This window comes from Pleurodeles waltl, chromosome 11 (genome assembly GCF_031143425.1).
Source record: "Pleurodeles waltl isolate 20211129_DDA chromosome 11, aPleWal1.hap1.20221129, whole genome shotgun sequence".
Taxonomy (NCBI): domain Eukaryota; kingdom Metazoa; phylum Chordata; class Amphibia; order Caudata; family Salamandridae; genus Pleurodeles; species Pleurodeles waltl.
The window spans coordinates 533,013,881-533,038,079 of record NC_090450.1 but is presented as its reverse complement, the minus strand read 5'-3'; the positions used below and the strand labels follow the sequence as shown (position 1 = coordinate 533,038,079).

At 44.8% G+C, this 24,199-nt stretch overlaps 1 protein-coding gene across 1 annotated transcript in view; it reads left to right on the top strand.

Moving 5' to 3' along the window:
- LOC138265845 (growth arrest-specific protein 6-like) overlaps positions 1 to 24,199 on the top strand; it is a 190,724-nt gene that overhangs the window by 140,618 nt on the left and 25,907 nt on the right. Inside the window, exon 7 of the mRNA XM_069213939.1 lies at positions 21,308 to 21,533. Coding sequence (XP_069070040.1) covers positions 21,308 to 21,533 — 226 coding nt within the window. The remainder of the gene's footprint in view (positions 1 to 21,307; positions 21,534 to 24,199) is intronic.

The following is a 24,199-nucleotide window of genomic DNA, read 5'->3' as shown; positions in this document are numbered from 1 at the left end:
AAAAATTTGGTTTTCTGATTCAATTCTCCCTGTTCCTGAAATCTGGGAAAATGGTGATTTTAGCACTGCAAACCCTTTGTTGATGCATTTTTCAGGGAAGAAACCACAAGCCTTCTTCTGCAGCCTTTTCTCCATTTGTTTTTAAAAAAACGAAATTTCCGCTGTATTTTGGCTAATTTCTTGGTGTGCTCCAGGGGAACCCACAAACTCTGGGTACCTCTAGAATCCCTAGGATGTTGGAAAAAACAGATGTATATTTGGCATGGGTAGCTTATGTGGACAAAAAGTTATGAAGGCCTAAGCGCGAACTGTCCCAAATAGCCAAAAAACAGGCCTGACACCTAGGGGGGAAAAGGCCTGGCAACAAAGGGGTTAAATACCTGTTTACAGAAAGCGAGAACGATTGGCTGAATACAAGGAGAAACTGTGAATAAGCTTTGCACCTCAGAAGGGATGAAGACATACTTGATAGCCTAAAACAAACAAAACCAGCAACTAAAAAGCCTGTAATTCTGTTACAAGCTACAGAGCCAATGGTAAGCAATGGGTGAAATGCATTTGCAGGGAAGCTCGCAGAATACACACAAGAAACCTTTTTGCAGGCTTCAAATACTAAAAGGGAGGCTTGGTGAAATACAGCTTTTGCCTAGGTTCACACTGTTAAGTGAAACAAGGATGCCAAGACTGATTGCAGATTTGTTCACTTCACACTGTGCAATTCAGACACTTTAAAGGCATCTCTTTCTGACATCTATGATTAATGTTTTGCTTATAATTATGGAATAGATAGACTATCTCATTTTATTTTGGGCAGTTTTACCTAACGTGAACCTCACCCCCGAACTTAAGAGTGCTTGGTAACAGTCACAGACCTAGGTGGTCATTCCGAGTTTGGCGGTAACCTGACAGCCATGCCAGCGGCGGTGAACCCAGCGCAACACAGACAACTTACCGCCAGTACCACCACGGCGTACAAGCAGCATCTGGCAGCAGTAGGCACCTTCAGGCTGGCGGAAACCAATGTCTCGCCCACTACATTCTGAGTCACACCACCACCAGGATATCTGGGGTGGGCTGGCTGCCACGGAAAACCTGGCGGAAACAGAAAGTACAAAAAGAGACACCCACCTCCAGGCACAGAGAAGCGGCTGCCATGGCAAACAAACTGCTAGTCTTCCCAGCGTTGTATGTCACAATACACCTTCAGGGCCATCGACAGCTACAAAGATGACAACCATAAGTACACCTAGCACAGAGTGGAGGAAATGGCAGTGATACGCTCCCACACATTCCCTGCACAGACAGCGAAGGCCACACACAGGCACACACAAAATACACCAAAGCCAAGTACCCAATACACACACAAAGCCAAGCAGACACGTGCCAAACATACAGCACAACGCACACAAACACAACCAACACATTCCATAACCATACAATGACAATTAGACCACAAACATCTCAATGCAGGCATAGACAGGCACGTTTTGCAACACCACACATACACACACACACACACACCATAAACTGTATGTAGCAATGACACACAATAGCAGTGAACACACATCCAAGCAATGACACAGGTGACACATCACGTGCAACCAATGTACAAGGAAATCCACAGATGCAGCACCACGGACACACACAACACCCCATACAGTCCCACAAGCAAGCAGTCAGACACATAACAACCTGCACATGGGACAACCCATCTACCCAGCGTATGCAACAACACAGACGCAACCCATACACAGACCTCACACACCAGTGCTCACAGATGTCACACCACCAAGTAGAAGGAAACCAGGACAAGCATCTCATCTTGCCAACCACAGCAATGTGGGCAGATGTAATTGGAGCCCAGAAAAATAATTTAAATATATACAAAATCTGCCAAATGGCAAGTCCAACTTGTAACAATACATAAACACATAAAGTCTATGGGCCGTATTTATACTTTTTTTAGCGCCGCATTTGCGCCGCTTTTTGACGCAAAACGGCGCAAACCTACAAAATACAATGGTATTTTGCAAGTTTGCGCCGTTTTTGCGTCAAAAAACGACGCAAATGCGGCGCAAAAAAAGTATAAATCCGGGCCTATATATCATGGCCCTAACTTGACTCCTGACAGCAAATCGGCCTCCACAGCATAGGGGCATCTATTGAATTGGTAGGCACCTCAGGGGATTTGGGAGTGGTGGGGGTGGTTTTGATATGAAAGGGACATGTCTCGGTTTGGGTTGGGAGGGGGCACTTTGGCTCTGGGAAGGGTGATTTTTTTGCTGTGTGGAGGAGCAGGTGAAACACCACAGGGGGCACCCGAGGAATGGGAGGTGGAAGGGTCTGAGAGGGGCAGGGGGACACTATGTTTAGCGGTAACATGGGGTGGGAGGGGAGTAGGGAAGATGTCAAGGGTGGCAAGGAAGACTTTTTTAAGTACACAGGGTGGTTACATGATTGAAGGTTGAGAGTGGAGGCAGAGGGAGTGCTCGTCTGACGTGTTGGTATGCTGTACATGGATGCTGGTGTGTGCAATGTGTGCATGTCTGTGGTGGGTAAATGTTAGGTGTGTGAGTGGGTGCGTGTGCATTCATTGGGAGGAGGGGGGTAGAGATGCAGGGCGAGGGAATGGGAGATGAGTGAGTGTATGTTGGGGTGGTGTGTGCAAATGAGGTGGATGTGCTGCAGGTAGGAGAGAAGGTAGTTGTGGTGAGTGCGGATGTGGTGTGTGGGGTGGGTGTCTGTGAGTCTGCTGTTGTGGTGATTGGGGGTATGACAGGAATGCTAGCAGGACCAATGTGTGATGATGCAGTGCTGGCAGGTGTGAGTGGATATGTGACTGTAAGGGAGAAGGTGGTGGGGGAATTGTTTGTTGTATATGCAGATATGTGTTGTGTGTGTGCATGCCTGTGGGTTCGTTTGTGATGCTTTGCGCACCTTGTCAGTTGTAGAGGGTGTATGCCGGTCTGTATGTGTGCCCTGGATGGGTGTAGGGAGAGGCGTTGTGAATTGGGAACAGGTAGCTGGTGGGGGAATGGAAGATGAAGGGACACTGGCAGCCGAGGAGGCCAGAGCCTGAAACGATCTCTGTAGGCCAGACAAGGCACCTTGAATGTCTTCCAGGAATGCATTGGACTGCTGCATCTGGGATGCCAGTCCCTGGATGGCATTCACGATGGTTGTCTGCCCCACAAAGATGGACCTCAGGAGGTCAATAGCCTCCTCATTGAGGGCAGCAAGGCTGACTGGGGCAGGGGCAGAGGTGCCTGCGGCAAAGGAGACACCCACCCTCCTGGGTGAGCGGGCTGAGGCAACTGGGGGGAGCTACCAGGGATCGGTGCTGGTAAGGAGGGTGGCGGACAAGGATGGTGCTGCGGTGGTCCCAGATGGGTCCGCCACTGCCAGACTGCCGCCATTGGAGGAGGAATCTGGATCTGATGTGTTGGTTGCTCCAGTCTCTCCCATAGTGCTCCCCTCATCCTCCATCCCACTGGTCCCTCGGCTTCACTGGTGCCAGCCTCCTGGGTCCTGTGGACTGCTGCATCCCCACTCACTGGTGTCCTTCCTCCTTCACCAGATGATGCTAATGCACACATAGACAGAGGTGGAGAGAGAAGGAGGGTGGGAGGAAAAGAAAGGGAGGAAAGTGTGATAACCACACATCCACTTCACATACAAACAATTCATAAATTAGCCCCTGCTGGGTAAACTAGAGACCATTTTGCAATCAATAACAATAGAGGCATCCATGTGATAACCAAACTTATCAGCGATCACCGCAACCATGCAGCCTGTACACCTGATTGAAAACTACTACATGCCTGTCAACTAGCTAGATGACTGATCCAACAATTCATCCCAAGAACATACCCAACCATATGTCAGTCATGACAGGATGAAACAAATATAACATAAGAGGAACTGTGCACACAAACTAAATGACAGGAATGTGTGGAGTACATTTGGTTCAGCGGTCCATTGATGTTGCAATTGAAGCAATTGCAATGTGAACTAGACATACCTGTCATTACCCAAATACAGTGCCAATAAGATCACCTTGTACTACTACAGTACAGAGATGGAGGATGCAGCCAGTGAAATGATAGAACATTTGAGCGACCCATATGTACAGTTGAATGTGTGTCACAGTACCACCACTTCTGTTCCTGCATGGCTCTAAATAGCTAACGTGTCACACTCCTACATGATTGGTGTGACAACCAGGACTGTACACTCCCCAAATCTCATCTGACCATGTAAATCCCAAGTCCAGTGAGGGTCACAGTAGACAACCATGCAGAAGTCACCTAACAGTCTACACTTACCCTCTTGTGGCTGCTGTGCTGCCCTCAAGCACCCATCCAACTCTGGGTAGGCCACTGCCAGTATGTGGGCTATTGGGGGGGCAGGTTCTGACAGGCAGCCCTACCACACTGGGAGGCTGACCCCAGCTGGGGCTCTGTGGTCTTCCAGACACAGCGTCTCAGGTCCTCCCTTTGCTTCCTGCAGTGGGTGCTCCGCCGGTTATGGACCCCCAGGGTCTGCACTCCCTTGGCGATGGCTCTCCATAACCCTTTTTTCTGGTGGGCACTGACCTGCATGGGAAAAAAATCCGAAAATGGGGGACATGATGTAAATAATACCAATACAGCTGCAACCTTTGGTGACACACAACATACACGGACCATGCACACTGCCAATATACCACACAAATCATTTGCATGCAAAACCCCAAATCAGTCATAACATGTCAATGTGCACACACATACATCGTCAAACACCAGCCGACATGTGGGACAAAGGACGTTGTACTGACCTGTTGCCCTGGAGCACCGTACAAAGGCCCTTACAGGGGTAGGGTCCTTCCACCAGTTTCTCCAGCTCCTCACTTGTGAAGGCTGGGGCCCTATCCCCTGCAGTGCGTGCTATCATTGCTCCAAGATTCAGGACACAGCAGCACACGAAGTGAAGGTCCTCCCTGCCCGAATGACCGGAGTCAAGTGAGCTGGCCCATACAAAATGGTGGTTACGACTACAGTGGGCATGACCGTCACCGCTGGAGGTGATCCTCATTGGTCCCAGTCTCCCATAGATGTCAATGTTATCCAATGAGGAGTTGCACAGCGGTTCCGACTGCCTTCTGCCACGATGACTGCCGCCGGCAGAATGAGGTAACTTCCAACTGTCCAATGCATGCAAGACAGGTAGATGCCAATTTAGTTTGTAACATCACTGTCCTGGGTTCACACTGCGTCATTACCTGCATATCGTTACAAATTGATTCACTTAGGTTACGCTTGGTGGACAATCACATATGTAGTGAGTGTCTGGTGACATCACCACACTTGTCACTAAATTTTTCAGTATTTACAATGCGTATGATGGAACACATGGAAGGTGTATGTTTGCATGTCCTGTATACGTCCATTGTCACAGGGATTATGTGGCATTGTCTGGTTAGGAATGGAGTGTTGAGTAATGTGTCTTCCCACAACATGACAGCCAAATTACATGAACAATTCTTCATGATAGTCTTATGTCATACTTGGTGCACAACATTGTGAGAGGTTCCCAGATTGTTGTTTGTCTCCCTGCCTAGATATTGCCAAAATGGAGTAATGAGGAATGCACCAGTATACCGGCCACTTGTAGATCTTGAAACCATGGAAGAGTGCCACATCATCCTGACCTATCGACTGAACCGTTTGTGCATCAGGGAACTGGTCGCCCAGTTGAAGCCAGACCTCCTGCCGGCTTTGAGAAATCCCCATGCCATCCCTCCATCAGCCCAGTTGTTGTCAGTCCTGTATTTTCTGGTGAGTGGCTCTTTTCAGGTTACTCTGGGACTGGCTGCAGGGATGTCACAACTCCAGTTCAGTAAGGTGCTGCAGGGTGTGCTGGATGCCCTACTCAAGTATGTGAACAGGTACATTAGGTTCCCACAACAAGCAGAATTGGCCATTGTTAAAGCAGCCTTTTACAATATATCGAATGTCCCACATGTAATAAGGGCCATTGATGGGACTCACATCGCCTTGGTACCTCCGAGGGCCAATGAACAGGTCTACAGAAACCGGAAGAGTACATATTCGCTCAATGTACAAGTAGTGTGCCTTGCAGACGAGTACATAACACAATTCCCTGGATCAGTACATGATTCCTACATCCTGAGGGACAGCAGTGTTCCTGCATTAATGTCACAGCTACAGGGAGAAAGGGCCTGGTTCATAGATATATGTACGACTCTCCATGTCAGATGTTTGTACCCCTCCCTACACAGTCTGCACTGTGCCTAGCATTGTTACCTATAGTCATGTCCCCCTTTCCACACAGGTGACTCCAGATACCCCAAACTGCCTGGCTTCTCACACCTGTTAGACGTCCAAATACAGGAGGGCAGAACAGGTACAATGAGACACATGGCCGGACGAGGCGAGTGATTGCGAGGACTTTTGGTCTCTTGTTTCTGGTGGTGCCCTACAATACCAACCAAGGAAAGTCTGCAAGATCTTTGTTGCATGCTGCAGGCTCCATAATCTGGCTCTCAGAAGGCACATCCCACTTTTGGAGGAGGGGGAAATTGATGCTGCAACAGTGTTTTGGGCCTGTGACTCTGATACTGAGGAGGAGGCAGACGAGGATGAGGCACATGACAACAGGACTGACCTGATTCGTCACTACTTTCAATGATAAACAGGTATGTGTGATTTGTATGTCATCTGCGCTTGGAATACGTATTGTTAAAGCCAGTCTGTACCCAGACTGTGCATGCATCTAGGTGTGTTTGGGGACTACAGCCTTCCATCTTGGCTCCCGATCCTGAAAGGTAGCTGACTTACATGAGGGGTAGTGGAAATGCATTGCTGCTAATGACGTGTGGAATGTTGGTGCCATTACCGTACATCCTTATGGTTGTACCAAAGGTTGTGAGTCCTCAGTCTGCCTGTTTGGGTAAATGTAAGGGGGGCTTATTAGTCTTTTCCTGCTGTGTAGGCATGTCATGCTACATTGTCAGCTGCTGTGTGGCAACTACCTGTTCCTACCTACTCAGGGAGGTGAACAGTAGAGGATGTTACCTATGTGACATCTTTCCTGTCCTAAACATGTGTGTGAGTGACAATGCCGGCCCTTACATATGTGGTATCATAGCTGCTGGGGCAGTCATCCTGTGTTTGTGTTCAACTGCTCATTTACGGGGGTCCCTCAGCTGCAGGGGTAGGGGTGCTGGTGGCCTATGGGTCCTCCAGCTGGGCCTCCATTCCAGTAGCAGGTGATGATGTTGAGGGCAGTGGTATTGACTGACTACTGGATGGGGCCTGCTGTTGGGTGCAGGATGTCTACAGGATATTGTTCAGTTCCTTGAACTCCCCTAATATGGAGAGCATGGTGGCATTGAGTCCTTGCCACTGCTGCATGGCCTTCTGGTTGTATTCCCCCTGCAGCCTTTGAGTGTCCTTCAAGGTGGTCCGTATCTGGCCCATCTTTTCCTGGGATTGCTGGTAGGCTCCCAGGACTCTGGAGACGGCCTTCTGACCAATCGTGTCCTGTACCTGCCTCGCCCCTTGACCCACGATCGCCCTCCCACTGGCCCTTGCCCCCTGTGCCTGTGCCCCTGGTGCAGTGTGCTCCCTCCCACTGACACTAGGACTGTCATTATCTTCGGTTTGCACCGTTGACTCCCGCCCCTGTCCTGTGTGGCACATTGGTGATTGATGTGACCTTGGGACACAGGTTTGGGAAGGTGGGCTTTGCTGTGCAATGGATGCCACAGGGGAGGTTGTTTAAGTTGTGGACAGGGTGAGGCTGGTAGTGGTGGACTGACCACTCATGCCCGATGGGACATGTCCGTCCTCCATAGCCAGACATCCAGGGGAGTCCTCCATTATTGGACCTGCTTCCAGGCCTGGACTTTCTGTCACTGGCCTCCTCTGCTGTGTGGCAGTAGTTGGGAGACCTGTGGAATGAGAGGTATTGTGTCACATGATGGTATTGTAGGAGTGATACACATGGTTGTATTCCATCATTGCCTGGATTTGCAGGGCAGTAATGGCATTGACAGTTACTAGACCACTGCTTGTGTTTCCATCAGTGGAATGTTGCAATGGGCCTATTTTGGGGAATAGTTGATATGTGTCTTGCTACTGTCATTGTCATGTACTGATGTGCATTACAAATACTTTTTGGTGAAGGGGAGTGACATGGTGTAACTTGCAAGTGCAGAGATGTGAAGTGGATGTAGCAGTCATGCAAGGGTAGGGAGTGTTGCATTGTGGTAGTTTACTTGCTGCAGTGTGGGGTATCCATGCACGAGGTGGGCCTGTGAGGGAATGGTGTCAGTAGGGAGCTGTGGCATGAAAGGGTGGGTATTGGGTCCATAGTGGGTTTGTGCACGTTAGGGTTGTGTGAGGGGGGTGAGGGTACATGTTGTGCACAGGGACATGTTGGCCGGGGTGTGTAGTTAACTTGTTGACTTACTAGTGTCCAGTCCACTAGGTATTCAAGTCAGCCCTTCTGGGTGTAGAATTGCCAAGACCTTCTCCTCCTACAATGACAATTCTGGGGGAGGCGGTGGGGGGCCCACCACCAGTCCTTATTATGGCGATGTGGTGCCTGGAAGCCATGGCCCGTACCTTCCCCTGTAGGTCGTTCCACCTCTTCCTATTGTCCTCCCTTGTGTGTGGATGGTTCCCCACAGCGTTCACCCTGACAACTATCCTCTGCCATAAGTCGTTTTTCCGGGCAATGGATGTCTGCTGGACCTGTGCTCCAAACAGTTGCGGCTCCACTCTGACGATTTCGTCAACCATTACCCTCAGCTCCTCGTCTGTGAATCTGTTTTTTTTTGTGGTGCCATGGTGGTTGTGTTGTGGGTGGGTGTGTGTGTTGTGCAGGGATGCTAGTTGTGCTGTTTGTTGGTGTGAGTTTGGGTATTGGTATGTGCGTGTGATTTGTGGTGTTTGTGTGCAGTGGTGTGCTGTGTGATGCGTGTTCAGTGTTATGGTGCCTGTGATATCTAGGTGCAGTGCCTTCTTTCAGTATGCTCTTGCCTTGCTCTCACAAAGGTTCTGGTCACAAAGGATTCTGGGTATGTGTGGGGTGGTGTTTTGTAGTGCTGTGGTCAGGTGTTTATATGTGTCTCAGGTGTGGGCAATGGTATTGTCCAATGAGGTGCAGTGTTCTGGTGGAGGTGCCTTTTTTCCTGCGGCAGTTTGGACCGCCAATGGAATAGCTCCGTGTTGAGACCGCGGTGCAGATTTGTGATTTGTTACTTGGCGGGCGGGATGTTCTCGGCGTGGCGGTGCTGGTGGTGCAGACGCCTCCTTCACGCCGTCGTTTTAGCCACCGGTGTTGTTTTTTGGATAAACTTTTTGGCAGATTTTTGTGCAGTGACTCACTGGCGGTATTTTGGCGGCCACTTACACGGTGGTCTTTGGTAAAGACTGCCAAAGTAAGTATGACCTCCCTAATGTCCCAAAATCAGTTTGATGCACAAACGTGAGGACAAATGTGGAAGCTTGCACCAATGCTAATCATGATGCACTTGATCTGCCTTTAATGGAGGTTTATATTGATGTTGCACCTGTATTGTACAAAACCCAGAGTGACACGGATGTGGCCCACTCTTTCTAGGGTATATTAGTGATTTAGACTTGTATGGATGCCGATGCAGCCCGTGCATTGCTTTTTCCTGTGGGTTGTAAACTTAAACTGCCTGAGTCGCTGCTAAATTGTACAGCCCATACATAAACATCTTTATTTTCTAGAGATCTCAATTTGGCCCATCTGGCCCATTTCTCAACCTCTCTCAATAAAACTGCAACTGAAATGTGTAGAAACCGTACTTTCATCATATCCACTTCACCTCTGACACAAAATTCTGCTCCAGTTTGAATGGTGTCCTTGAATTTTGGCATCAACAATGTTTGCCCAACCCTGTCCATGCCAGCTAGGCCTTTTATGTTTTTTTATACTCAAAGAATTGTATTTTAACAAGGAAATAAAGTAATGTACAGACTGTAAAGAATGTGATGAGATTCCAATATCTGTCACTTGATAATTAAATTGTAATATCAAAATTGCAAGTGCAATTAACATATCTTGGCATATGACTGCGATCATGTAATAACCGTAAATAAATGTGTGTTATCTATTAAGAGAAACCAGTTATGAAGTACTTTGCAAAACTTAAATATCCTTTGTAGATTCAGATTTCTTGCTTCTGAAAATAAGGGTGTTGAATGAGCCTAATGAGATATAGCAACATCTAACAAAAATGAAATAAAGAGAATAAAGAAACAGAAAATACCAGCGATGTGAGGAGAAGGGCTGGCAGGAGAAGGGCAGAGGGGAAAGGAAGAGTCTATCCCAACCATATGGTCTGCAGTATATACTTGAGTATGAACGATCAAGTAGAAAAGTATAGCTCATGTTGTGTGAGGGAAGACATTAAAATTAGTCAGTGGAGTTATGGAGGTTTACACTTTTGCAGATATATATCTAGATTGGTCCAAGCTTTCTTGGAACTTTGATGAGAATGCGTTTTGGCATATATAGTGTTGCCAGCACTCCTAGTGTAGTATAGGAGTGTTCACCATTTTTTATAGGAAATAGTGTTTTTTTTATTTCCATTCCGAAAGTATGGTGTTAACACCCAGGTTAAGTAGAAGATCAATGAGTTGTAAATCGTGACTAGCACATAATATCAGGTGAGAATAGAACGTGGTACCTAAATCGATCTTCTGAAGATCTAAGGTAAGATGGACATTGATAATCTTATGGATCAGATTTGTGATATTTCCTCCTAGAGGTACCACATATTTGCACTTGAACAACATGTGTTCAAGATAGCCTGGGGTTTCATCAGCATGTATGTGAGTCGATTAGGCCTATTTTGTGGCGTTTGGAGGGTGTCCAGATTAGTTGGTTAATAGTCCAGAAGCAGGTTTGTGTGAGTGCCAGTGAAATTTTCTCTGGGCATGTAATTGTAAAATGTTTTGCAAGAAGGTTTCGGTCGAGGAATTGGGGAGCGGAGGGATCTAGGAGGATTATGTTTTCAGGATTTGCTTACACAGAGCTTCCCTTAGTGGTTGAATGAGTTTGTATATTTTAAAAGCTAAGTAACCTGTTTTCCTAAGATTGGATAGCAATGAGGGATATCAGGCTCATGTGGACGACCCATTTTCCTGGTGGCATGTTTCAGTTTCAGAAAGGTATAGAAGTCTATGTTTTGTAGTGTAAATTTGTCTTTCATCACTGAGAAAGGTAATGGGTTGTCAGCCTAAATATTGGATTGTGTTGATACCTTTTTGATCCCATAGTTCCCAAAACAGTGTAGTTTTAAGTATTATAATATGTTGATTTTACCAGAGAGATTAGTGTGTTGACTTGTGCATTTTATTCTCTAATGTCTTATCCAAAAGTTTCAGGGCTTTTATCATACTATGAATTATGGGGAGAGAACGAGTAATTCTCTGGAGGCACAAAAATGGAGAGGTAGCGGATGTCATAGTTGTGCTTCTACATGCACCCATCATGGAGACCGAAGGCCATCCATGCAGAACCACCATGACCCTTGTGGGGCCGGGTAGGCAGCTTGGTATTTTGCAAAGTCAGGTAGAGTTAGGCCCCCTTTTTTGTTTAGCTCAAGCTTTTCTAAGGATACATGTGCCTTTTTGTCATTCCAAATGAATTAATTTGTTATCAATCAAGTTAAGGAAGGTTTTTGTGACAGTTAGGGAGAGCATACTCAGTAGAAATATCACTAGCAGGGAGAGAAATAATAATTTTGTTGGTCTCGCTTCTTCCCCACTGTGATATATGTTTGGGGGACCAGCACTGGGAAGTGCCTTGATTTTAGTAAGTGACTTCTCTTCATTTATAGAAAGGGATTCAATTGTGTTGTTTGCAAACCAGATGCCAAGGCATTTTGTTTTGTATTTTCTGTCATTTGAGGCCAGATTTCCCTAGAACAGAGGGGATGCAGTATACATTTAGGGGCAATACTTCAGTTTTTTTCTTTGTTTAAAGAATAACCAGAAACCTCTAAGTATTTGGAGCTCTCTAATAAGACATTTGGGATTGTGTGTTCCGCACCTTCAGTGAAAATTAATACATCGTCTGTGTAGGCTGCCGCACCCTTTCTGCCCGATGGAAGGGGAAGACCTCTGAGATTGGGATTGTCTCTTAAGGCCTATATAAAGGTTCTATCACATGGGAAAACAATGAGTGGCGTGGGGGAAGCCTTGTCTGCTTCCCTGGGTAAGCTGGAAGGAGTGTGAGAGATGGCCATTAACTCTAGTCTTAGCAACACGATAACTATAGAGCGCCTGGTCATGTGAATGAAGTCATGGCCTAGTTTATATTTTTGAAGGGCTGCGTGTAAAAATAGCCATGAGAGTTTGGCAAAGGCCTTTTCTGCAACTATCGCCAGGGCGGTTGTGGGGGAATCAGAGTGTTCTTCTCTTGCTATAACATGGCAGAAAGGCCTTATATTATTGGCAGCAAGCCTTCCTTTAAGAAACACGTTTTGTGAGAGGTGAATAATCTTCCTGATTACCTTTTCAAGTCTGGAAGCAAGGATGTTTGTGTATAGTTTGCAATTGATATTGATGAGTGAAATTGGCTGGTAGTTTTTGACATCTAGATGGTCCTTCCTTTCTGTTGCAATAACGACTATGATCACATCGATCACCGTGCACGACAGTGCACCATTCGAATCAAGTTGTTCAAAAAGAGATTTCAGTTGGTAGGAAATAGTGTCAGCAAATGTTTTATAAACCCAGATAGTGAACCCATCTGGTCCTGGGGATATGCCAGATTTTAGGCTGTGAATGGCTTCCAACATGTAATTTATCTCTGTAGGTTTTTGTAGAAAAGTTCTATCTTTATAATTTTCATAGGTGGAATTGCAGAAATTAAGATATTTGAGACATTCCTCCGAAGAAGTTTTTTATTTGAGTTATTAATGAGGAGTAGGATTCATGAACTATGTCCAGTGTCTCACAAGTGGACGTGCATGTATGGCCCTTTTTATGGGCGAGCGCAAAGTGTTCCGTCCATTCTGTAATCTCTCTTTGGGCTTCAAACCACGCCCATGTCATGTCAGTCACTTACATTGGTTCGTGGGCTTGCCTTTTAAAATCCGCTTGCTTTCATTTGTGAAAGGCATGCATATGTCATGCCTTTTCCGCTGTTTAGCCCACCTACACAGCACTGGTAAACTACTAAAAACATCCGAGACTCGATGTTTTCAGCTTGGGGTCCGGACTACTTTATCTGTTTATTTTCCACAGTGCGATCGCGCTGCATTTTACATAGCGCAATCGCGCTGCGTTTTGTTTTTCTTTACAAAGCTAGTAGCTCTAACTCGAGTAAATGCTAGACCCGTTGCATTGAAAATGCTTGTTATTCCTTATGACATGAATAGTGGATTTGGCTTTGGAGTATTTTAGATAATTTGCTAGAGCGTTCCCTACTTTGTTTTTAAGCATGGTTTTTCCACTCTATTGATCTCAACCAATTTTGGGGCTTTTTCATTTACAATATACTATTAAATTCATATTAGAGCTTACATAGTGTAGGTAATGACTCTGATGCTTTAGTGTGTTGGAGTGTGTATTCCATCTTTTTTATGCCAAACTCTAATTTGTGAAGATTTTCATTGTTGGATTTGATTTTGGCTGACATTAAGCTCATGATGGATCAGTTGTAGGACAGCCTTCAGCATGTCCCACCTTGTTACTGGGGACGTGTCATCAGCTTAATCTGCTGGGAAGTTTTTGATGTCCTGTGAGATCTTATGTTTTTTTACCATGGGTCCTCATGTAAGGTGTCATTAAGCTTCCATTGTTTAGGTGGAGGATTGTTATCTCCAATTTCCAACTCAAGTGTAATACAGGCATGATCGGAGTCTAGTATTGCTCTATCTTGGGTGATTTCCATAATGGGACTAAGGTTTTATTGGTTAGGACATAGTCGATCCTTGGCATCGTATGGTGTAGATTAGAGTAAAAGGTGAGGTCGCTACCTCTAGGAATATGTAATCTTCAAATGTCAATTAAGTTGTGGTTAGATATACATTGTTTCGTCAGTCCTCAGGGAGATTGTGTATGGTGTTTTCCAGATTTTTCCAGAAGGAGATTGAGTTGTCAGTCAAGGCATAGAGGTTTACAACATGAAATTCTTTGTTGTTTTTCTTTGCATTGAAAATTAACCAACGTCCCTCGCTATCATGCATATGTAATGATACCGAAAACGCTGAGTTGTTGGATATGATAGTAGGTGTTCTGTTTTTTTCTGATAGGCAGAGGAATAGAAGGTATCTGCAATCCAGTTCACACTAATTTTTGAGCCTATTTTCGAGTCTTACCTGGTTTCTTGTAATAATACAATGTCCCCCTTAAGGTGGTGGAAATAGTCTAGTACCTTCTTCCTTTTGATGGGGTGATTGAGACCGTTAGTATTTATTAATAGTATTTTAAGCGTTTGGTTTGTGGTTGTCATGGTTTTTAGATGGTGAAATTGTAGGTGTCTCGGGCTGACTGTAAGCCATTTGTTGTGGAGTGATCAAGGGATCTAATATATTGTTGAGTTCTATGATAAGGTAGTCATTCAGGGCTATGTCATTCGATATTTTCCCGGTATTAGAGGCTACTGTTAGTTATTGTGCTAGGATAGGTCCGTATCTTCTTCACAGAATGTTGTTTTGCAAACAGTAGGTAGGAGACCACAGTAGGAAGGAGGTAGGAGGGCAAAAAGAAAAGGCAAAAAAAAAAGAACCCAAAATCCCACCCTTGAGGTGATACAAGCATCTGCCTCCCCACCCAACAGTATCTTGAAGCATAGCGTGCCCTGAGTCAGCACAGCTAGAGCAAACATTCCACCTCAGCCAAGTTTATAACTTCAGAAACATTAGAACATTTGAGCCCAAGATCCGATTTCTGTGGTCTATATGTAGTCTGGTACAGGGAACAGATTGTGAGTCTTGCTACTGGCTCAATGAATGCCTGTTGGTTGTCATGAGATAAGAAGCTAGATGGGAGTTGGAGGATGATCAAAAGGAGATATGGTGTGTCTCTAGAGGTTTTGAGGTTAAGGTAAGTAATAGACAATCTAGATGATACAAGGGTGCAGGACGAGAGTCATACTTTCTCTGAGCCATGACACTGAGTGAGTATGAAAAGTATGTCCTAAGTACGGGTACATTTAAGAAGAGTCTGATAAAGGGAGACAGGTTCAACACCCGCCGATGGGATTGCTGAAAGCAGTTGCCAAGGATTATTGAATAATGAGTGAGGTAGTTGAGTGCCTCATAAGGCACTTGATGCGGTCCGCTGAGTGCTTCAGGCACAGATCAACCTGGACTGGGAAGTATGTCATCTAAATGTTGGAAGATTGGAAATGTGGCAGAGTATACTGAATAGAAAGCGGCTCCTGTGTAATCTATGTAGTCGTATGAAAATAGAACCAGTTTCAACAGCAGATATATGTATACATTGCAAGAGCTGATAAAGATCCTTGCCGTGTATGCCTATATCTGCTTTTTAGGCCTTTAATGTTTTAAGCATTCTTTCTAACAAAATAACTGTTTCTAGCTGTTGGACCTAGCCCTGTCTTCAGGATCATCCCCAGACTTTTTGCCTTCCTTCTCCTATTTTTACTAAATTTGTTTTTGTTGGCTCTAGGACTCTGTGCACTCTACTAATGCTAACTAGTGCTAAAATGCTTGGGCTCTCACCTTAAAACATGTAGGAATGGCTTATAGCCAACTGACATATTTAATTTACTTAAACATCCCTAATAAATTGGCACTATATGTGCCCATGGCCTGTAAATTAAATGCTACTAGTGGGCTTGCAGCACTGATTGTGCTACCTACTTTAGTAGCCCTTTAAACATGTCTCAGGCATCCCATTGCAGAGCCTATTTGTGCAGATTTAAACAGAAATGTCCACCTGGCAAAATAAAGCTTTGCCAGGCCTTAAATCTCCTTTTTAGTACATACAAGTCACTCCTAGGGTAGGCCATAAACAGCCTCCAGGGCAGGGCACAGTGTATTTAAAATGCTGGACATGTACTCTTAAGTTGGACGTGTCCTGGTAGTGAAAGACTCTTAAATTCGTTTTTTCACTATTTCAACACCTATTCTTCCCATAGGATAACACTGAAGTTGCCTTATTACATTTTATAATTGTAATTTACAAATGGGAAAAGATAACCCCTTCAAGTATGATGTCTCTAGAATCCTAATTTAAAATCCTCATTGTATGGTGAAGTTGGATTTCCAGTTACAGTTCTGAAAATGCCACTTTTAGGAAGGTGGCATTTTCTTGCCTTAACCATTTGGTGCCTGCAGCTTGCCTGGGTCACATGACCGTGTGTAGTTGGCATTTGGGCTTTGTGTATTCCTCCTAGACAGTCACACACAATGGGAGCTTAGGTGTGACTGAATGGTCATCACTGGCAGTATGCAAAGGAAGAGCTGGGCCCAGCCTCACTTACATCTGAATAGATTCTGCCCTGTCTCCAAACAATGGGCCTAACATTGTGACTTCAGCCAACTTGGAGCCAGGGCAGGGGAGATAGGGCATCTGTGCATTTCACTGTGAACAAAAGAAGGACCTCAGACACCACCACTTCAGTACACTTCTGGACCTGTGGATACTCTACCAGGAAGAAGGACTGATGTGCTGCTACAAGGACTCCCTCTCTGCAGAACTGCTGCTCTGTAAGACGGCTGCTCTGAAGACTACTGTCCGGCTGTGCTGGCCTGGTGCCCTTTTGCTGGATGAGAAGGACTGGAGCTTCATCTCTGGAATCCAGAGTGACTCCTAGGGCTAGTTGGCTGGCCGCCTGATCGGAAGCCTCAGGGACATATCAGGCTTCCAACAACCTGGACTCTGCCATCTGTGAGTCCTGCCCTCCCAAGAGGTGCCCCCCCTGTTCTGGACCCTTGTAGTGGGCCTGAAGGTGCTTTTGCCAAGCCCAGCTGTGGTCCTCATTGGAACCAACGCAAAGTCCTGCAAGGCATTGACACACAGCTGCCAGCCTTATTGGAATTGCTGTTGAGCGACGCCAAGCCCGGCAAAGCCTTGCTGCACTGCTCCTAGCTGATCAGAATGGATGCAAAGCATCACCTGGTCCCACCAAGCTTTGCAGCAATCGACACCAAGTTCCACAGAGTCTTGCCTCACAGCTCCTCAGAACCGAAGCAAAGTGACGCCAAGTTTTGCAAAGCCTGGCCGCACCCCCTCTGCAGAACTGACGCCTGACAATGCAAGGTCTCATAAAGCAACACAAAGCAGACCACGCACCAGGTATTAAGGTACTGTGTTCAGTGTACTTAGGTGGGTCTCTGTAGCTGGCCCTCGCACCATCACGGTTGGCCTGAACTTGTGAGTTTGTCCTGGTCCTGCGCGACCAGATAAACACAGTTGGTGCTTTGTGCATATCTCAGGATCTACTGAAGTTTTGGACTTGTTTTATTCCTTAAAGAAAGTGCTATTTTTCTAACTTGGTGTGGGATATGTTGTTTGTGGTGTTTTTACTGTTTGAAGTGTTGCGCAACTACTTTACACATTGCTTCTAAGTTAAGCCTAACTGCTTTGTGCAAAGCTATCGGGGAGTGAGTGCAGGTCAATCTGGGGTTTGCTTGTGCCTTACCCAGAGAAGGATTGTGGTTGCTTCTTGTCCAGGGCTCACACCCTCACACCCCAGTCGACCATTTATCTAATTTCTTACACTAACACAAATGGATCAAAAGTTACTAAAATTGCAGGAACCTGTGTCGCCACACATCAGAAGTCCCCTACCAAAGGTTGATTGGTCATTGTACAGTTGCTTATTACTGTATTTGGATGTCAAACTGGTATTAATGAGGCCAGACCTTTGTCCACACAATGCTAACAGGTGAAAAAGGACAAAACTATGAAGAAATACTATCACAAAATGCGTCACTTTAGGTTGTGTCATCTGTCTTTCTTGACGCATAATTTAGGCAACCCTGCTACATAATTCCAGAGGCTCTGCACATAGTCAACTGGATGTAAATTATTTGTCGCACAAGGCACAAACCACCAGACTAAGTGAAGCACGCACAGTTCTATAAAGAGTTGATTAAATACCTGAGGTCGTAAGATACTATGGCCTCTGACAAAAATGCTTTCAGTTATATCTATTATGAACTATGCCATAAAACATGGAAAATAGCTTTGACAAAGACATAGTCAATTGGTAACCCCTGCACGTGTCAACGTTTTTCTTGCTATCACATAAAGTGCATCATCAGTGAAGCTTCTACAATCAATAAAAAGACGCATCTCTAAATTCTGTAACCTTTGTGCAATATTGTCCTCAAAGAGGCACGCAGCCAGGGCACCAATAATCGTCTATGTTATCACAGGAAGAGAGTGTTTTGCTCTGAGCTTCTTATCATAGATCCACACACACCAACCATACCCACGCTTTGAGAAAGGGATGTAGTATAGAGCTACGAAACCAGATCACTCGTATTCTTGGTAGCAGCCACTATGCTCCAAAGATTACTCTGCCATTGATATGAAACTCTAATTGTCACTCACAAATAAGCCATCACACTAGTCTTGAGTTAGGCCTCCACACCTTCATTAATTCAATGAAATCCTTACTATTTTGGGTCACACAGTCCTGGCAGAAGACATATTTGCTATTTTAAAAAACAAAAACAAATTTTCACTTAAAGTCTGCATCTTCTCACAAGGCTCAAAATAAGGAAAAAACATGTAGGTGCAGTACATTTGTTTATTTATTGTAGTTCTGCAGTCAACCTATAGAAGGCATCTGCTATAGCATTTCATAATCTCTGCAATAAATTCACCTCTGTCAGGCTCCCCTCTTGTTTAAAGTGGCCACTATTGAAATGCGTTCATACACACCTTTCTGACCTTTAAAAGGAGAATTTCTAATTCAGCCTTTTGTGTATGGGGGAACACAAGTCAAACGCCCCCATCTCTTACATGGAGAGGCCAGAGTTTGGCTCCCTGGCTGCAAAGTGCTGAAAGCTTTGCTCTGCAGTTTTGCCATTTGGCTAAAAAGTTATTCTGCGAGCTTCACTTGCATTTCCAGGAACTGGTTATTTTTTACATCTGACAAGTTCACGCATCAGCGTGAGCTAAGCCAACTTCAACCTCTTCCCAGCGCTCGCAGGAAAAGAAAGCAAAACTTCCCCTCATCCAAACACACACACAGTGGTCCAGAATGAGTCCGAATTGTGCTTCCCAGAAGTGTGTACATTGGCTCAAACCCCACAAACAATGAGAGGCATGTACGCCTGGCTCCTCTGCAAAGCAAAGGTCACTCACCCTGCTTGGCACCGGGTCGGTAACATCAGGGGCTCTCACCACAGAGTTCTCACCTGATAAGCAAAGTATAACCAGTGCTGCAGCATGCAGGCTAGATGGGGTTCATCTGTGTCCAGCATCTGTATGCAATTCAAAAGATGTTATATATTTTTTGGCCGTACATGCACTCTTCTGAAATAATTGAGCTTGCTTTTGCACAGAGGAAACTGGGAGAGATGCAATTAACATGATCTGGTACATAGAAGGAACTTTTACCTGAAGATCTATAAATTAATAGTTTTTTATCAAACGCCTGTAAATTAATAGTTTTTTTAATCCTCTCTGATTTGGCACAGTTTCTTTAAAAGCTGTGTCACTCACTCAAAGAGACAGTTTGACCAAAAGCAAATGGCCTTGTACCAACTCTTTCAATGGGCCTGAGTACAGCTGGTAAAGCTATCCTGCTGAGGAACTTGAATAGGTGAGAGTCTTGAACGTAAATGTCAAAGCAAGGAAAACTTTCAAAGACTGATTTAAACACAGCCGTTCGCTCCCATATGATATAGCCCCTGAAAAGGTCTGAGTGTGCAAGTTCAGTGTTAGTGAGATAAAACCGATGGAGGACAACCGTTTTCTAACCCACCCATCACTCAAGAGACAGCCCCATCAGAAAGTTGCTGTTAACTTAGTACTTGTAATATGGATGTTATACCTCAAATTTGCAGCATTAGTAAATAGATATGACTCGTAATGCATTGATCTTACTACTCCATGCAACCCCCAACACAGCTTTTATAACCCCTCCTCCATCTATTTCCCATTTGGAAATACAAATGCAGAGAGAGAGGTTTGTTGTCCTTTGCAGGCTCCATCCCTTTTCACGTTCACAGAGGGTCACAAATTGTGCCCTGCCTCATTAATATCTATTAGGCAGTTTATTTTTCAATCCTCTGTGAGTTGATAATTTGAGATATGACATATTACTACGTAGGTCACATCGCAAAGAGCACACCCATCTGAAACCAGTCAGTGTTCAAACTGCACATCCGGTAATTGTAAGGTTGATCAACGTGTTTTTTCACATTTGGTCTGATTACTTTGTGAATGTCAATAACAATAAAGCATACTTGCAAACTGTGACTAAGTGTGAGCATTTTTCACTATTTCACTTCAAAACTATACAATTGTATACCTTTATCGGAGCCTACGGTTCGCAGACAAAGGGAAATTTGTATGGTTTCAATGGAACCCCCAAGGCAGTCCCTACCTCACTTCAGACTTTTAGGCCCTCATTATGAACACGGCGGTCTGGGCTTCTACCGGCAGGCAGCCTGGCGATGGCGGAGTTACATATCCGACAGGGCAGTGCTGCAAGCAGCGCTGCCCGCCGGATAATGTACCTGATTACACCAGCCTTTCCCAGGCAGTTTCCCCTGCCAGGGAAAGAATGGCGGAATGGGTGCCTCGGGCCCCTGCACTGCCTATGCACTTTGCATGGCCATGCAGGGGCCCCCTTGCACAGCCCTGTTGCGCATGTCATTGCCCAATTTACGGGCAGTGACATGTGTGATGGAGGATGGGGCACCCGCCGCACTGCTACATTGCTGGCGGCTCCATGTGGCGCTGGCGTCAATGTACAGGCTCTGCATTCAGCTGGGCCGGCTGGCGGAAACACTGTTTCCGCCCCCCGGCCCAGCTGAATGATTATAATGTGGCCGGCAGGGTTTTCAACACGCTGGCGGTCTTTTGTTGACCGCCAGCGCCGAACTCGGCGGGTTTTCCCGCCGAGTTCAAAATGAGGGCCTAAGTGTCTCCTAGGCCCATGCTTAAGCATGTTGATTGCATGTGATATGCACATCCAAATAATCAGGGCACACCCAAAATTACAACTGCAAAGTATAAATTATGCTAAGCCGTATAGTTGCCTTCTATCTTTACCTCAGTGTATGATAAATATTTTTCTCAATTTCTGAATATATTTTCCATTCTAGGTTTTTACAGTCAGTCTGTTGGATAAAGTATTTAGCAGCGATCAGATCCCTTTGGACCACTGCCAGAGCACATGGACACAGGCACGCCTGACAATACAGAATAATCAGCTGCAGCTGAAGACCTCCATGGCTCAATCAGAGTATCCTCTGTCAGATAAGCATGTGCGCAGCCTAGAAAATATATGGCAACAACCAACAACAACCATTTACATTGGTGGAACTCCAGGTAATGAATTTCTGTGTTTAGTAAATGGTTGGCAACTAATGTGGACAGCAAACATTTAATTCCGGTTTTGATAAAACAGGAGATTATTTTCATTGATTGGGTTCAGTCTTCCTTGTGAACTCAGATGAGCATCTGAAGAAATTGAGTGCGCTTGTTTTGGAACTTCTTTGGAACACAAACAATTCAAAACCATAATTTAGGAAAAATGTTAAACATTTAAATCTGGTGTTAGCTAGCTTCGGAACTCTGGAGTACCCACAAATATATATATATATATATATATATATATATATATATATATATATATATATATATATATATATATATATATATATATATATATATATATATATATATGTATATATATATATATATATATATATATATATATATATATATATATATATATATATGGCCTAAAGTACCCCCTGCTGTACAATATAAGGCTATTGAAAGTCACTAAGGGGTTCATTGACCATATAGAGGAAAGAAGTAGAATGGCTGATTTTATTCATAAGGTTGTGGAACTCTGAAGTGACTTGTAACATCCTTATAATGCATGACAAGGGGTTCTTTAGCCCCTATAATATCTGGTCACACCATTACTCTTTCCTCAAAATGCTTAAATCCTTGATTTGTTGCTCTTTCGTATGGCAAAGATACGATGTTTGTAAATATGAGGAATAACAGTAGAGTCAGATTTACATTTTTTTTAAAAGAACTCTTTAGCTCAGAATGTGTAGAAAGAAGCTGAAATATGACTTTCCTATAACACATGGATTCTGCAAGCCCTGTATTAAAAACATGTGTCTAATTTCATTATAATGGCACCTCGTTGTTTATGTTGCTCGAATGTGAATTTACCTTGAAAAAACAAAAGACAAGAGGCGTTTGGCAAAACAGGAACAGTTGGTTTAATTAAACACTACGGCCGAGAGAACAGTTACAGAAACAGGGTCTGAGGACTGCCTCAAAGTGCAATCAATCTGAGCGGTGTTCTATACATTTCTCTGGCACCATAAAACAGTTACAGAATTCCTTTTTAGGTAAAGAATGTGGGCTATTGTCCTGAAGTCTTATATAAGGTCCCTGTTAACAAATGCAGGCAGGCCTCTGCCTTGAATAGACACAATGAAGGCCTTTGAGTAACGAGTCTAGATGTCCGGCCTGAGGGGTACATGATCCGTGCGTGTTACTGTGTGTACTGTGTTCTGATTGGCTGAGTCTTCCTAACTTCATGTGGCATCTGACTTTATGGTGTTTTGGGAATGCATGCGCCCCTTCGGCCATGTGTCTTTTATTGGGGCCAGTTTCCTTGGACCATGGTGGTATTGCTGCACCTATCTGTGGGATTGATCTGAAATTCCTGTTCATGCATTTGTCTGTTGGCTAGGTGCTGCACCACCTGTGACCTGTCAATCAGTAACCTTAGGCCTAGGTCTCAGAGTCTGTCTGGCCACGTAATTCTGTGTCGGGGTTGATGGAGAGTTCATGCTGGGTGAATTTGATAATAGTGATGCGATTTTGTTCTTATATATGAACGTATCATTGTGTGCATCAACATCAACTTTTCCAATATTAACATGTCCCTCTTGTTGAATTTTCAACTACACAATCTCACCCTTACTTCATGACTGTCACATTATTGGGGATTTGTTGTTCTTCAGTCGTGACTATTCCTACTTCTGTAGTTACTTGCATTCTGCCCAATTTGAGGACTGCGTTTTTACAGCAGGAAACCACACAAAAACAATAACACTGTGAAAACGGGCAACAATGACATGCACAGACTAGTCAGCCACTAGGAGAGCCAGGCGAACCAGTTTGTGAACCACTCCTGCTAAGGGACACCTCCATGCTCACGCATGTCTCTTTGTAAATGGTGCAATGCTTGGATAGCAAGAGTCAGAGTCCCTTGGTCCATGTCATTGCCTGGTATAACAATACAACATGATGCACTGATCTTGGTACGCACCCCTCTCTCCATGCAGTCATAAAGTCCAACACATATCGATGTTGCATCACCATGAGGTAAATGGCTCTCAGTTCTTCCATGATCGATTTAAGGCTGAGCTCAGTGCTGTTCATCATCTTGAGCATTTTCAGCGGGTGTTCAATTTCGTCTGCACGGTGAAGAAGAGTATGGACCCTCCCACTTATATTTCTGCATCAGAGAACAGTCTTAATTCTTCTGCCCAGCCAAAATAATAAACAGCAGTTCTTTTTTTCAAGCCTGATGCAACAGAGTCATCTTCTTTAGGGGCTGTTGGTACAACTCTGACAGATCTTCTCCAGGAATGACCAGGGTCACAGTGTGTATAGTGATGAGGGAAAAAAGGTCACACCATCCCTCGAAGAGCTGAGTGTAGGCAAACTCGCTGCATTGCCAGTAAGTATCCATCAGCATGGAGGTGCCCCATTGCATGTCCGGAATGTGCAGGATTGTGCCACAGTTAATTTGTTCCCAGTGGAATTGTTCCTTTGCCTCTGAAACACAAGTGTAAGTTTCCAAACAATTAAGGGTTGCCCCTTCCTTTCTAACCACGTATATCTCCCAGTATCCCAGAATTCCTGACATGGGGTTTCTGCTGTTATTCAACCCTACCCTACTGGACTCATTTCCCTTCGTATCATCAAGGTTGATGGCCCTACACTGGAGCTTCATG